This window comes from Garra rufa, chromosome 2, assembly GCF_049309525.1.
Source record: "Garra rufa chromosome 2, GarRuf1.0, whole genome shotgun sequence".
Classification (NCBI taxonomy): Eukaryota; Metazoa; Chordata; class Actinopteri; order Cypriniformes; family Cyprinidae; genus Garra; species Garra rufa.
In genome coordinates, this window is record NC_133362.1 from 20,217,238 (window position 1) to 20,233,341 (window position 16,104).

Genomic DNA, 16,104 nt, shown 5'->3' on the forward strand with positions numbered 1-16,104 from the left:
GAACCCTTTCCAAAGATGACTGTATGCTTATAGGATAATTTTTTTCACACTGAGGACAGCTGAGGGACTCACATGCAACTATTACAGAAGGTTTAAACACTCACTGATGCTCCAGAAGGAAACACAATGCATTAAGAGCTGGGGGAGGGGGGGGGGGATTTGAAGATCAGGGTAAATTTTACTTATTTTGTCTTCTGGGAAATGTGAAAGTATCCTTTGTAGCTTCTGAAGGGCAGTACTAAATGAAAAATGAAATGAAAGAAATGAATGAAAAAAAAAAGATATTTAGGCAAACAAATTTACACATCTTCATTCTGTTAGAAAGTTTTCACCCCCGGCTGTGGGTCATTCGGGTAACAACACAGTATTAAGAATCAGTTGTATGTAAATTTTTGAATAGGGTCATTTTTTAAAAATCAACTATTATTTTCTCTTGTGGATGTATATGTAAATGTCTTTTATGTAAAATATCTTATGCAGGTCAGTACTAAATAAAACATAATGTGCATTTTGTATGATCTCTCTTATTTTGCAAAAATAATCAACATTTTGCAGATTCTGCAAGGTATATGTAAACTTTTCAACTGTATCTCTCATTTTAGTATCATCTGGTTTTGCTATACTGGTCTTTTTGTAGACCTGTTCTCAAATGTCTTCCATTACCAACTCATAAGTGTTTAGGAAACTACTTGGATACTGTAGCTTTCCAAACAATCTCACTATAATGTGAAGTCGCCTAAATACAATTAAGTACAATCAAGCTAGAAAAAAGTAGCTACAACGGTAAAATGTATTCTTTTATCACTGTTGAACTTAAATAATTGATTAGAAAGCATGTGATAGTATTTATTTAAAGGTAGAGAAGGGAGTCTCACACAACTAAAATGATCCATTCAGAAGACTTGCTACAATTAAATGAAATGTGTATCTATAAATATTTTTATAACATTTTCCTAAAAATTAGTTGAGAGTCTTTCAAAGGTTTTCTCATCTCTCACCTTGTCTCCGTGGTTTGCCCATCTTTGAGTGTGTGAGTGTGTGTGTTGTCTGCATGCATCACAGAGATGCAGCGTTAAAATCTGCATTTTCATTTGTCATTATCAACAACATAGACATAGTGGTGTATAGTGTAATTTCATATCTGAAGTTCCCAGAGGAGCATAAACTCAACCTCTGCCACATCCGAAAACAGATTTGCACATCTATTTGATTATATTGTGCATTGTGTATTGTATATCTAGTGTAATATGAGCTTAATGCCTTTGTTTTTGTGTATGTCTCAGAGGGTGAACAGAGGGAGAAGACTCTGTCTCATCACACTATCCAGCAGCTGATCCTGGAGAAGGACCAGGCTTTGGCTGATCTCAACTCTGTGGAGAAATCTCTCGCTGACATGTTCCGGCGCTATGAAAAGATGAAAGATGTTTTGGAAGGCTTCCGAAAGGTAGGTCATTTCACATAAATCACTGTGGATTTCCATTTGAAACTCTTTCATTTGATGTAATTCTGAGCTAAATGAAATATTCAATGAGAAAATGTAGACTGGGAGTTGGTTGTTATTGATTGTGGACGTTATATACAAAAATAGAGCTGAACAAATGCAAACAAATACAATTACTCTTAGGCTGTTGGTAAATAGTATCTAACTGCTTGTGCTTAAGCAAAAAAGAGTCAATATTGGCAGTAATTTACTCATTTCAATTACTCTTTTTTTCCTTCAGAATGAGGATGTGTTGAAGAAATGTGCGCAGGAGTATCTGTCTCGCGTCCGTAAGGAGGAGCAGCGCTACCAGGCCTTAAAGATCCATGCTGAGGAGAAACTGGATAAGTAAGTACAAATCTTTCGTATTCATACAACAACAACTGTTAGGCTAATTAAGGGTTAGATTTACACTGTGCGAGAGCCTTAGAAATATGAAATGGTGGCATGACTCTGACCATGTGGCACCCGCAGGGCGAATGCTGAAATCGCTCAGGTGAGAGCCAAAGCCAAGCAGGAGCAGGCAGCGCATCAGGCCAGTCTGAGGAAAGAACAGATGAAGGTGGATTCACTGGAGCGCACACTGGAACAAAAGGTTTGCTCACACTCGCAAATGCACATGCGCATCTGTTAAAGCCTGATTTCGCACGTCTAAAGGTTACCTACAGATTTGGTTGTTGTTAAAACATCTAGTTCATTTTTAAGTAAAGGAGACAATTGCTTAATTTATTTAAATGAGTGCTGTCAAATTGATTAATCGCATCCAAAATAAAGGCTTGTGTGTACTGCGTATATTTATATGTATATAGATTTTTCATGTTTTTTAAAGAAGTCTTCTGCTCACCAAGCCTGCATTTATTTGATCCAAAGTACAGCAAAAGCAGTACAGGTTTGAATATTTAAAATAACTGTTTTCTATTTTAATATATTTTAAAATGTAATTAATTCCTGTGATTTCAAAGCTAAATTTTTAACGTCATTACTCCACTCACATGATCCTTCAGAAATCATTCTAATATTCTGATTTGCTGCTCAAAAAAACATTTATTGTTATTATTATGTTGAAAACAGCCGAGTAGATTTTTTTCAGGTTTCTTTGATGAAGAGAATTTCAGAAGAACAGCATTTATCTCAAATACAAATCTTTTGTAACATTATAATGTCTTTATTATCACTTTTGATCAATTTAAGGCATCCTTGCTAAATAAAATTAATAATTTCCATTATTATAAAAAAAAATCATACTGACTCCAGGCTTTTGAATGGTATAGTGTGACACAAAAGCTTTTTATTTCAGATAAATGCTGATCTTTGGATCTTTCCATTCATCAAAGAAACCTAAAAAAATTTACTCAACTGCTTTAAATATTGATAATAATAATAAAATGTTTCTCGAGCAGCAAATCAGCATATTAAAATGATTTCTGAAGGATCATGTGACAATGAAGACTGGAGTAATGATGCTGAAAATTGCCTTTGATCACAGGAATAAATTACATTTTAAAATATATTCAAATAGAAATCAGTTATTTTATTTGCTGTACTTTGGATCAAATAAATGCAGACTTAGTGAGCTTTAAAAAAACATTAAAAATCTTACTGTTCAAAAACTTTTGACTGGTAGTGTATGAATGCACACATACAATTAAATATCAAAGAAGTCTGTTATATATTAAGCAAACAAGCTTTTAGATTAATTGCGATTAGTTGTGATTAATTGTGATTAATTGCGATTAGTTGCGATTAATTGTGATTAATCACAACTAATCTAAAATCTTAATTTAAATACACAGTGCTATTTATGCACTATACATACTATAGTGAAAGTTTGGAATAATTATCATTGTCACATGAAGGGTCATGTGACACTGGAGACTGGAGTAATGAAAATTCAGCTTTGCCATGATATGAATAAATTACATTTATATATATATTAGTATTAGTAAGACAATATTTCACAATGTTTCTGGATCCACATTTTAAAAAGCAAAATACCAACATTCAGAGCAATCAGAGATTAACATGATTTTTTTTTTTTTTGGTTTCTGTTAACAGAACAAAGAGATTGAGGAACTGACCAAAATTTGTGACGAATTGATTGCCAAGATGGGAAAGAGCTAACCATCCATTCGGCAGAGTTCTGTCCGTACCACAAAGGGACACAAGAACAATAACTGGACAAGAGTGTAAAGACGGAGAAGCGAGACTGAAGTGTTCGGTATTGTTTTTTCCCCTTTCTATTGGACAGAACAATGAACTAACCCAACAAAAGGAATTCACACTACTGACGTCTTCACATAAACTGGAGTCCCTAGAACTGGGAGGACACACTAGTTTCTGGCTGTAATTATTTTCTCTACATTTTAATGTGTTAATGTACACCACCTTACCTATGTTGAGGGTCTTGTGAGAGTACTCCCCATCAGTAGAGTCTGTATAGCTCACACACACACGAACACAAACACGCAGAGAGTATGTGTTTATAGTGAGTCTGAAGTTATGAGTGATGTTGCCATGACAACCACTGATGGAGCCGACTGTTAAACTGATTCCTGTGGTACCCTCTTCTTAACTTGAAAACAGAAATGACCGGAGAGAATATATATATATATAATATAAAACAGATGAGTTAATCAATCAGTTGTCACAAAGTGGTATTCATGGTCATGAATTAAAATGCATGTTGTAGGCCTTGACGGTTTTGTAAATATGAAAATGACTTGAAAACAGTAAAGGAACATAATTGCAGATTTTGATACTGCTAGTTTGATCTGCTTCCTTGTGTATCTTTGTAGATACTTGTTGTTCATTTGTTTCGTTGTCTTCTAGCAACACTGATGTGTGATTTTATTTTTGGATTTTATTTTGATATATAAATGAACCCACTTGTCACTGTCAGTGGTTCTGAGCTAATTTAATCTGAATGGTTTTGTCTCAGTCCTGTTATAGCTGGTGTTTCAGACAAAAAGAAGCTCTGTCAGCTGTACAGGACATGCTTACAAAGTGCAATAAAAGATGGCAATACAGCTTCTGTTTATCTGAATCATATCACACAGACACGGTCAATATGCAAAATGATGTAATAAGAATCACATTTACATTTATTCATTTAGCAGATGCTCTTAGCCTCCCACTTGGGCATTTGGAGAAAGCAATAATGTTGTTAATGAACAAACAATGAATCTTGCTGACATGATCCTACGTATGTGCATAAAAAGATGCATTAGTTAGCTGGCAGATGGGTCTTAAAATCACGACAGACAGACTATATTAGTGCCAATTACATGCTGGCACTGAACCAAACTGTCTGTGAGTGAGTGAGAAAAAAAAAGAAATAAGACAGTAGAAAAAAAGATTTAAAAAATTGTTGGAATGAAAAAAAAAAAATGAAATGGAAAGAAACATACATAATACATTATAAATATACATATATAATCCATTGTAAATCAAATTAAATTCTATAAAAAATTCTATCTTTATTAAAAACTATATATATATATATTATAGTAAGGTTATATAAATGATATATTTTCTTACATCATTTTAATGAATACTCTATTTATAAATAGAAAAGAGGAGGTAGTGTTGGAAGAGTAATTATTATAGTATATAATTATATCATTTGAATACTGTTTGTAAAAATAAAAATCTGAAGGCACTTAGTGTTGGAAGAGTAATTATTAGTGTAAGGTTATATAAATTATTAATTTTATTATATAATTTTAATAAATACTGTATAAAAAAAACAAAACATTGGAGGCAGTGTTGAAAGTGCAAATATTAGAGTAAGACTGTATGAATTATATATTTTATTATATAATTTTATTAAACACTATATAAATACAAAATAGGAAGTAGTTAGTGTTGAAAGAGTAATTATTAGAGTAAGATTATATAAATACATAATTGTATTAAATACTGTATATATAAATAAAATAGGAAGTAGTGTTGAAAGTAATTATTTAAGTAAGATTATAAATTCTATAATTTTATTAAATGCTGTATATATAAATGAAAATAGGAGGCATTTAGTGTTGGAAAAGTAATTATTTGAGTAAGATTGTGTGAATTATATATTTTATTCTATAATTTTATTAAATACTGTACATATAAATAAAAAATTGGAAGTAGTTAGTGTTGAAAGAGTAATTATTAAAGTAAGATTATATGAATTGTATAATTGTATTAAATACTGTATATATAAATAAAAAATAGGAGGCCTGTTAGTGTTGGAAGAGTAATTATTATATATTTTGTTACATAATTCTAATAAATACTGCATATAAAAATAAAAAATGGAGACAGTTAATGTTGGAAGAGTAATTGTTAGAGTCAGATTGTATAAATTATATATTTTATTATATAATTTTATTAAACACTGTATATATATATGTTAGTGTTGGAAGAGTAAATATTAGAGTGAGATTATATAAATTCAATAATTTTTTAAAATACTGTATATAAAAATCCAGTCTTGGATGAGTAAATATTAGTGTAAGATTACATAAATTATATATTTTATTAAATACTTTATACATAAATAAAAAATAGCAGGCAGTTAGTGTTGGAAGAGTAATAGTTAGAGTAAGATTGTGTAAGTTATATATTTTATTATACAATTTTATTAAATACTGTGTATATAAATAAACAATAAAAAATAGGAAGTAGTTAGTGTTGAAAGAGTAATTATTAGAGTAAGACTGTATACATTTTATATTTTATTATATAATTTTATTAATTACTATATATAAAAATGAAAAATTCGAGGCAGTGTTCGAAGAGAAATTATTAGTGAGATTATATAAATTATATGTATGTATATATATATATATATATATATATATATATATATATATATATATATATATGGAAGAGTAATTAATAGAGCAAGATTATATAAATTATTCTTTTATTGAATGCTGTATATAAAAATAAAAATAGGAGGCAGTTAGCATTGGAGGAGTTTTGTTGTATATACTAAAACAGCTTCAATTTTTATTAATTTTTCACTCAAAATGCATTTAATAATAACAAACAAAAATATGTAGTTAATGTGGGAAGAATAACCAAGAAATAATAGGTAAATAAAAGTTGCATAATTATAAAATAATCAATTTATTAATTTGGGGTAAAGGTTAGGTTTTGGTTACCCTTACCACATACACACATTCAAATAGCCTTTGCATCAACTGTTTGATTGGTTGTGTTCACTGTTCTGCTGTGTCACAAAGAGACATGATGTGAGTTTAATCACTGCTAAACTTCTACTGTATATGCAGACATTAGTTGTACGTAATCTGTAGGGAGTATCAGACCCCTGGCTAGCATGCAGTACTGTATGGGTGGAGCACAGTAACCGATCCCTCATCTCTGATTAGTCGAGATGGTGAGGATCCATTCAGATCTTAAGACCGACGCAGGCCTCAGTGGACAGGCTGGTAATCTGTGTGTCCTCTCTGCCGTTGGGTATTAGCTCTTCCCGAAAGCAGGACTTAAGCTCAGGGGTTTTAAGAGCAAACAACCTGCTTTTCACTGTGCGAACCTGACAGCCACAGACCACCGGCGACATGAGAGCGGTCCATTTCTTCTCGCTGCTAGGCCTCGGCCTCATCCTCCTAGCAGCTCACAGTGAGTACTTCTTTTTTTCCTCCTTTTTAAGAGTTTTCAAGTTTCTGCAAGTGTGCCTCACTCATTCACTCACAAGTCTTGATTTGCTTTTCAGTCAAGACTTCTTAGTCTGCTATTCTGACTGTTTTTTCTGTGTAATTTTCATAATTTTATGTTATTTAGTTTCCATTTGAGGCATCCTTATGACTGAGAATATCTTGTTGGCCTTGAGGAAGGTGTTAAAGGACTAACAGAAAATAATTGGTGCAATTCAATCCCTTAAACAGATTGAGGGCTAAAAGAGTTTGCAGGTCTGGAGTCTTTATTTGTATTAGATTGCTGGACCAACAAAAGAGAATCTCTGGGGTACACTGCTGTTCAAAAGTTTGGGATCAGTAAGACTTGTAAATGTTTTTTAAAGAAGTCTCTTATGCTAAGGCTGCATTTATTTGTTTAAAAATACAGAAAAAACTAATGTTGCAAAATCTTTGTACACTGTACAATAATAGTTTCTATTTTAATATACTTTAAAATGTAATTTATTCATGTGATGCAAAGCTGAATTTTCCTCAGCCATTACTCCAGTCTTAAGTGTCAGAAATCATTTTAATATGCTATTACATTATTAGAATTATCTATGTTTGCAACGGTTGTGCTGCCAAAATGTTTTTTGGAACCTGTGAGATTTTTTTCAGGATTATTTAAACATTTTTTTTAAAAAAAGAACAGCATTTATTTAAAATATAAAGTGTTTCTAACAATGTAAGTCTTTGCTAACACTTTTGATCAATTTAACACATCCTTGCTAAATAAAAGTATTAATTTCTTTTTTAAAAAAGAAAGAATAAAAATGCACTTACCCAAACGTTTGAACGGTAGTGTAATATTGTTGGAAAACAATTTTATTTTACATAAATGCTGTTGTTTTTAACTTTTTATTTATCAAAGAATTCTGAAAAAAAGTAGCACAGGTTCCAAAAAAAAAAAAAATTAAGCAGCACAACTGTTTTAACATTGATAATAAATTAGCATATTAGAATGATTTCTGAAGGATCATGTGGCACTGAAGACTGAAAATTCAGCTTTTGATCACATTTTACATCGTAATAATATTTCACAAAATTATTTTTTTTCTGTATTTTTGATTAAATAAACACAGCCTTAATGAGCATAAGAAACTTAAAAAAAAAAACATTACAAATCTTACTGATCCTGAACTTTTGAACAGCAGTGTATATTTCAAAACAGCAGTGCATTAAATGGTAATTGTGTAAAAATACAATTTAACAGTGAACCATTACTGTGAAAGCATCCACTGTGAAATCTGAGAACCAAATACTAATTAAATTTAGAAAAAGCTGAATTTAATTATTATTATTATTTTGTAAATGAGAACACTAAAGCTAAATAAGCATTGAAGCTAAATGCTTATGGAGGTAAATTCAGGTACAACTACTTTTTTCAAAAAATCTCTTACAACAAACTAAATGAATGTATTATAGTTCAAAACTAAAATATATTTGATGAATAACAGATATTTCCAAAAAACAGCAAGTATTATTGTACTAAAATACAAAACTGTCTGGATATAACTGATACATGACAGCTGAGGTCAGGCATAGATCATTTCATAACTAGGCCTACTATTTTTTTTACCTCAGTCGGAAGATTTTGAGAGAAGGGAATACAGGAGACAGCAGCATTAATTCCAAACCAGTGATTTGTTTAACATATTTATATATTTGTGTGTGTGAGAAAAAAGCAAAATGAATAATATCTTTAGTGACTTACATGATATGATGACTCATCCATAATGCAACAGGGTTTTCTATATATTTCTTACATAAATGTTACTCTCAATTCTGAAAAATTATATTTTATATTTTAAATCTTTAGTGTGATACCTGATCGCATGAGGAAAACGTAGCTGTGGAAACTTTCGCAAAACGCGAAATATGTACTAATAAGTAGGCCTACAGAAATGAACGGTGGTAAAACTGCACTTGTAACGTTAATCGTTATCCCGTAATGCTGAAACCCGTGATCCCGTATGCTGAAAACATAACTCACGATGATTGAAAAGCAAGCTAACGGCATGTTTACGATTGCGTTTTACGTCGTTCGCGTTTGTTCATACTATCAGTTTGTTCATACTATCAGTAGGTTTAATTGTAATGCAGATTGTATGTTATTTTAAAGCATCAAGCATTAGAGTTATAGCGCCACTCATAGGACATTTCAAGTCAGAATTGCGGTAATGTACATTCATCGGTTCCGTGGGAAAAAACTCTTTTAGCGCCACCCAGTGGACATTTCACATCGACTATGTCACGAAACGTACATGGCAGTATGTATTTCGCGTCTTGTAAATAAAAGTTCCCACAGGTATTTTTTCGTCATGAGATTGAGGTCAAGAGGTTGTCAGTGACACATTTTAATTTTAATTTGCATTTAAGAAATAATTCTTGTTATCAGTGTTGGAACTCTGAGACCAACTCAACAGACAGGAAGCAACAGTTTAATGTACATTTTGGGAGTGAAAGGATGTTGAGGATGAATGCTTTGAAAAAGAATGTGACCTGAATGCTTGTGCCGTACTTTAAAAGTTTACCTCATTTCGAATAGCCTGCCAGTAAAATCATCTGTGAACTGAAGGTTTAGCTATCAAAGAGAGTGACTCAGATGCAGCAGAAGGATGTCTTTAGGGTGAACTAACAGTGCTAAGACACACATAGCATATACTTTTAAAAGGAATGTCTGTTTCTGAAGGTGTTACAGTCATTGAGTTTATGTGATTGAACTTCAAAAGACTTTTTTTTGGGAGATGATAGCAATTGAGGCACATGAAAAAAGGCTTTCCACAACATGTACTGTTGGGTATTTACAAGACAGTGACTTCTGTTGGCTTCCCTGCATGGGGTCTGTTAAACGAAGGCGAAAAACGATCTGTTTTGGGATAAAACGTCAATGTTCTGTTTCGACTTCACAGGGCAGTGTTGTTTAGATCAAGATCTGTCGATCTTCTAAGATCCTCAAAATATTTTTTAAAGATTTTTATTTTTAAATGATCTCATGTTGATAGCATATTTGTTGCTGTTTAAAACTGTTTCATCATGGAAATTGAAACAGAGTGAATATTACCAATATTACAAGTGCATCATTAAATGAAGCACAGTGACATTTTCCTGTCTCCACACTAGAAATTAAATTGCATAAAATTAATCAAGCTTTGTTCAGTCAAATGCATTGGATGTTTGCATTGGAGATAAATTAAAATATTTCCTTGCATTCATTTAATCATGCATGCATCCTCTTTACTATATGTAACAAAAATGTCCAAAAATAGGCTAAATAAGTTAAGTTAATCTTTTTTTAATGATTGTTTTTCATCATATTTGTAAAAAAAAAAAAAAAAGAAAAAAAAAACATTTAAATAAATGAAATCTATGTGACACTAATTGCATAAAATAGTATTATTTATTTTTAGAGAATTTTTTTTATGTTTAATTTTTTTATGATATAATTTAATCATTTATGCATCCTGTTTACTATTTGTAACAAAAAGGTAAAAAAAAAAAAATAGGCAAAATAAGTACAAAAAAGAAAAAAAGAAGATAAAAATAGTATAAACTGTGTGGAGGTCTCTTTTTTTAATGATCGCTTTTTATCATATTTGTTAAAAAACATTAAAATAAAGGAAATCTATGTGACAAAAATTGCATAAAATATTATAATTTATTTTCAGAGATTAGCGTAATAGTCAAGGAAGTTTGCTGCCGTAACATGTCCGAAGCAGGCGCAGTAATATAACGCAGCACATGTGCAAATGCGGATATTACTCCGCCTACTGCGTCCATATTACGGCAGCAAACTTCCTTGACTATTACGCCGGAATGGAAGTGTAGTTCCTAATCTTATCGGCCTAGAAAATCGCAGCTTTACATTTTCCGCCGGTATTAGTACACGATATAACTACAGAAGAGTCAAGTTTTAAATACAACAAATATGGAAACTCGTTGGTCATTTTTGAACGTGATGATATTGGTCTAATAGGATTCAATGATCTATGCTAAGCCAAAGACTATAGAAAACCCAAGACAAGTCACTCGTATAGTTTTGAATGGGGAAAAATGCAACGCTCATTGTGGCCGCGAAGCCCCGCCTTCTTAGTGAAAGAGCCAATAGTTGATTAGTAAAGTCAGCGCGTCACTGCAGCTGCAGCGTTAGAAGTCCCGGTTGCTATAGAAACAATCAGCGCTCTAAGACGTGCGCTCAGTACTGCGCATGCGCACTGGCTCATCTAGCCGGAAAAATAAGCGTTTTTTCACACTATTGGAGCACAAGGAACCATATTTATGAGGCAGTTCTTGTTGGATTTCTTTGGAGATTTAAAATATGAAATTTAATCGTAAGCTTGGTGAACAGTTTTGGAGAATTTGATGTTTCCCCATTCAAACAGATAGGAGCTGCACTTGTATGCCCGAGAGGCGTTTCAAAGATGGCCACCGAGTTACATGACTTGCCTTAAAGGGACTTTGGCTAAGCTATGCTAAAAGTGATATTGCCAGAACAGGAGAACGGCTGAATGGATTTCAAAACGGTAAAACTCATTAACTCGGGGGAAGTTGGAGAATGAGCCTATTTCCAAAAAAAGTGGAGTGTTCCTTTAACTAAAGTAGTTAACTAATGAACTGTATTGTAGTGTTACTGACAAACTTAATGATTTTAGTAAATATTGAAGTAATAAATATTGTTGGTTTAGTACTTACACTTAGGCTTTTTTGAGGAATTTTAATGCTGAATTACTTTGACCCCTTCTTTGTTTTTATTTAGGTGAGGCGCTGAAGTGTTACACCTGCATGGGCTCTACAGATGAAGACTGCAATCGGCAGGGCTCCAAAACATGTCCGAGCTACTCAGACGCATGTGCTGTTGTCCGTGGACATGGCAGTAAGTTTAATGGGTACATAGTTAATAGTTAATCTTCCTGCACAGATAGATGAGAGGAAACTGGGCGAGAACATTTTTTTTTATTTCCTTGGATGTGGGTGATAAATCACAGAGGGATAAATCTTTAGAAAAATCATTAACGACTGTGTGTGTGTGTTTTAAGGGGAGGCACTGGATCAGGTTGGTGTTTAAGGAAGACAGACTGCACTGTCTGGCTCCAGCTTAGAAATAGCAGGAGGTCTACAGCTTCCTTATGAGGATCAAGGCACATTAATATGTAATCACGCTCTCATACCGCTCTTGTCTTCTTAGGTGGCGTAATGAAGTCCTGCTCGTACAAATCCTTCTGCAGCCAGGCTAACAGCCAGGGCTACAGAGCTCCAGGGGTCAAAGTTCACTGCTGCTACTCGGACGACTGCAATGTGGCAGGACACGCCACCAGAATCAACACAGGCTTCAGCTTCCTCCTGGGCCTTCTGTTATTCGTCTGGCATCTGCTGTCAAACTAATGCAACCCTAGACAAACCGACCAGGCTATTAAAGACCATTACCATTGTGGAACTTGACGGAACTCTGTATACTCTCTGATTGTTAACATACATACCGATAAAATACCACACTGCAAATGTCAGCAAGTGTACTGCCATGGGAATGTGCATGCAATGCATATTAGGTTAATAAAGCACAGCACACATATACACAACTCCACATACACAGATTTTGTCACATTTCTACTCTGCATAAAGCAAATGTATTTATTATCGTTCAGACTTTCTAGGAATTCAAAAAGCCAAAAGCCTTTTATTCTGTAGGCCAAATGAATCTAATGAACTCTATTAAAGGGATAGTTCACTCAAAAATGAAATCCCGCCATCATTTACTTCTTCTCATATCATTCCAAAGCACAAAAGAAGTTATATAATATAAATTTACTGTAAGCAAAAGAACAGCTGGAACATTTTACTAGATAAATCCAACTGTGTACCTGCTTAAATGATGACAGAATTTGTATTTTTTGGTGAATTATCTATTTAAAAGCCATTTTGTTGTAATGAATAAAGAGATGTTTTAAAATAAGCCTCAAATATGTTGCAAATGAATGTTTAGTTTAATTTTCATGTCTCTCTTTACATGGAAATGAACATGAAGATAACACTCTCTGGCTTGTTTGGCTTTTGCGCTTGATTGTAAATAAACATCGCTTTTTTCCTTATGGTTCAATGAGTGTTATTTAATTATCTAAATAGAATTTAGTCAGGGAACAATGAGCATATTTCTTATTCACACACCTCTGTCCACCTTTTTTAATGCAAGAGCGGGCACGGCCGTTTTTTTTAAAATACATTTTATGGGTCTGGCTTCCGTTCTCATCAGCTTCCAGCTATTTTTAGCTGTAGTTGTTTCTCTTTTTGCTGCTTGATATTGCAAACTGGTGTGTCTTATCATGTTATTTTAATGTATTATCTGAATTATGAACACACTGGTTTGAAGTGCAAACAGTTTTACCGTTTACTGCACGTTGTTATTCTTCTCGGTATTTGAACCGGAAGTCACTTCTGCGTTGCAGAAAAAGGTGGATAATTACTGAGAAAAGTATAATGTTAACTTTACCTGTCGTGATAAAAATCTGCAGATCTTATTTTGGAGAACATATAGCCTAATCTAATCCCTACAACCCCACTATCAGTATCCGACTATTTATTTTTTACTCTATTTAAAATGAAGCGTTTCCTCAAAGAATAGATAGATGGATAGATAAAGTCTTTCCCTCGACGTCTTCAAGTGCTTTACCTTTACTTAACACAAGGTGCCGCTGTAAATTAACAAATCAACAGTAATCAAGCCGTTAAACGATGGTGACTCTATTGGAACGCAGGCAAATTCTAGGCCATCCTAAACATCTGACCTGGCTAAGGTAGGCACGTCTAACAAACGGATTGTTTGATACTCCCATTGTGGCTCGCAAGGATTTAAGCATAACCTCTTACAAACTTGGTAGGTTTACAAATAATAGCTATTAATCGTTACAGGTGTGTTGGGAAGAGTCCACATGACATATTGTGCTTATTCCTCAGTCTGTTATGAGTTTTTGGCGTATTTATTTAAGATTAACGCTAATCCTTGCTTATTTTTAGTTGATCCATCAAATAACAGTGGCCTAAAATTAATTTAAAACGAAATGCATTTATAAACTTGCTTCTCAAATATTTATCCTAGTCAAGAGTAGCCATGATTTCTGTGTATCTAATAAATGAGCTGTCCTTCAACTTTCAGAATAATTCTGTAAATTTAACGAATTATTTATTTATTTAGAAGTATGCATTTTTTTTTTAATGCAACGGTAGGCTTTAATATCCTTTTTATATAGAGTCATCAATCGACCATATTGGCGGTACTGAACATAAACAATGCCACTGAACCGATAGAAAATCACATATTTTACTGATTATTGCTGCAGAAAATGGTCAATTATTTTCATGTTTTGGGTTGTACTAATTGGGCGGACTGGGCAAAACATACTATAGTACTATAGACAAGCCAAAAGTTATAACAAATCAAGGAGAAGAGTGCAAAAAAACTGTCTGAGGAACAAAAGGCGTTTGTGGTTGGCCAAACTGAACCAGGATTTCCAGGGCAAGAATCTTGACAACATTTGTGTTTGTTCTTATCATTTCTGGTCATGTAGGTAAAATATTAGGCTAATATTTTTTTGTACGTATCTTTATCATCTGTTAACTTTAGTTTAGTCAAACTATTGTGCCCTTTCTTGCTTACTAAGCCCTTCTCTATATGATTTAGCAGCTTCCACACATTTTCTTAGTGGTTTAGACAGCATAAATGAGCAGAACAACTTAGTACATCAACTGTGCAATCCATGCTGTTGTTTACATTTGAGTATCACTAATATAGCGCGCATCTGAATAACTGACCAATCATAAGTGCAAACCCTCTATTGTCAGTACGCTGACTTAGGCTATTGCCTTTGGAGGTTTATTTCAGAGATTTTAAATATTGTTGGCCATTAAGTCAAAGCAGGACACAAGGTTATTTAAGATGTAATTTAAACCTTGCCCTTTCTGTCTGCTGCGATTTCCGTTACGACGGTGCTTTTCGTTTATTTCTCTTCACTTCTGCATTGACTAAACCTTCTCTCTTCTTTCATTCCCTCCACTGAGTCTTTCTTTTGACAGACAGGTGTGATAGTGTGAACAAGCTGCCCCAGAGGGGGATAAAGAATGACCCCAAACTGTGATGCTCTAGGGCCGTTCCACTGGGTGCTTTGCTTTGCTTGTGTCGGTCCTCATCAGCTTTATTTGGAGATTTTCTTCTCACTTTCAGCAAGACCTTAATAGTGCTGCGGGTAAAGCACATCACAAAACTAGAGTGTGCATCTTCCAGTTAATTTTTAATACTCCTGAAATGGTAATATGGGAGTTTTCCTTCATGAAAAGTTTTTCAGATGTTCTATTGACTAACATTTTCCAAGCTTGCACTGAAATTTTTATCGTAGTAAACCAGAGAGGTACTTTTGAGCTTATAAGGAAAATGATATCCCCCCAAAAAATGTCTTATCATTTCAGTTAAAATATGCTACTGCTTGCCATCTGTGGCGTGTGTAAAGGTCATTGCTATGGTGACCATCTAGGTAGAAATTGCTCATTTGATCATCCCTAGGTAGCTGCTCAAGTCTAATCCGTTTCCACCTAGGGACACTATTACTGTAAATCCCATTTTCACTATGGAAAGCCTTAAGCCACGTGTCATTTATTGGGATGCTGGAAACCAGATGATGGTCGTTTTGATCTCCTCGAAAGTCTTGCCAGTACACGTTGCACGTTATATTTTGGTCCACACATGAACTATGTGATGCTAGGTTCTCATAATTGCTTTTTGCAGACTACTAGAATTTTAAAAAGATGATGAATAACCTCATTCGTCCATATCGATTTGGGCTTCAATTTGTTTTCTTCCATTGAGGAGTACAAACTTTTGCTCCAAGGTGTAACATGTATGTGGGTCAATGACATTTATTTTTGTCTATTAATTTATAAAAAATATATATATTA

General features: G+C 33.4%; 2 protein-coding genes across 9 annotated transcripts in view; both read left to right on the forward strand.

Annotated features, from left to right (window-relative positions):
* Nucleotides 1-4,506, forward strand: part of tacc2 (transforming, acidic coiled-coil containing protein 2) — a 51,139-nt gene extending 46,633 nt beyond the window's left edge. For all 8 annotated transcript variants that reach the window (XM_073833862.1, XM_073833866.1, XM_073833867.1 and 5 more), the window contains 4 exons: nt 1,284-1,444; nt 1,722-1,828; nt 1,955-2,075; nt 3,536-4,506. In XM_073833862.1, coding sequence (XP_073689963.1) covers nt 1,284-1,444; nt 1,722-1,828; nt 1,955-2,075; nt 3,536-3,601 — 455 coding nt within the window. In that variant the 3' untranslated portion in view covers nt 3,602-4,506. The remainder of the gene's footprint in view (nt 1-1,283; nt 1,445-1,721; nt 1,829-1,954; nt 2,076-3,535) is intronic.
* Nucleotides 4,507-6,890: 2,384 nt separating this feature from the next.
* On the forward strand, nt 6,891-13,250 carry ly6pge (lymphocyte antigen 6 family member pge). Its single transcript, XM_073835164.1, has 3 exons — nt 6,891-7,108; nt 11,921-12,037; nt 12,350-13,250. The coding sequence occupies exons 1-3, from the start codon at nt 7,048-7,050 to the stop codon at nt 12,544-12,546; spliced, it is 375 nt and encodes a 124-aa protein (XP_073691265.1). The 5' UTR covers nt 6,891-7,047; the 3' UTR covers nt 12,547-13,250.
* Nucleotides 13,251-16,104: the final 2,854 nt, after the last annotated feature.

Coding starts and splice junctions, on each gene's coding strand:
- ly6pge (XM_073835164.1), top strand. CDS start 7,048: ATGAGAGCGGTCCATTTCTTCTCGCTGCTAGGCCTCGGCCTCATCCTC. Junction 7,109..11,920: donor CATCCTCCTAGCAGCTCACA/GTGAGTACTTCT, acceptor GTTTTTATTTAG/GTGAGGCGCTGAAGTGTTAC. Junction 12,038..12,349: donor TGTTGTCCGTGGACATGGCA/GTAAGTTTAATG, acceptor TTGTCTTCTTAG/GTGGCGTAATGAAGTCCTGC.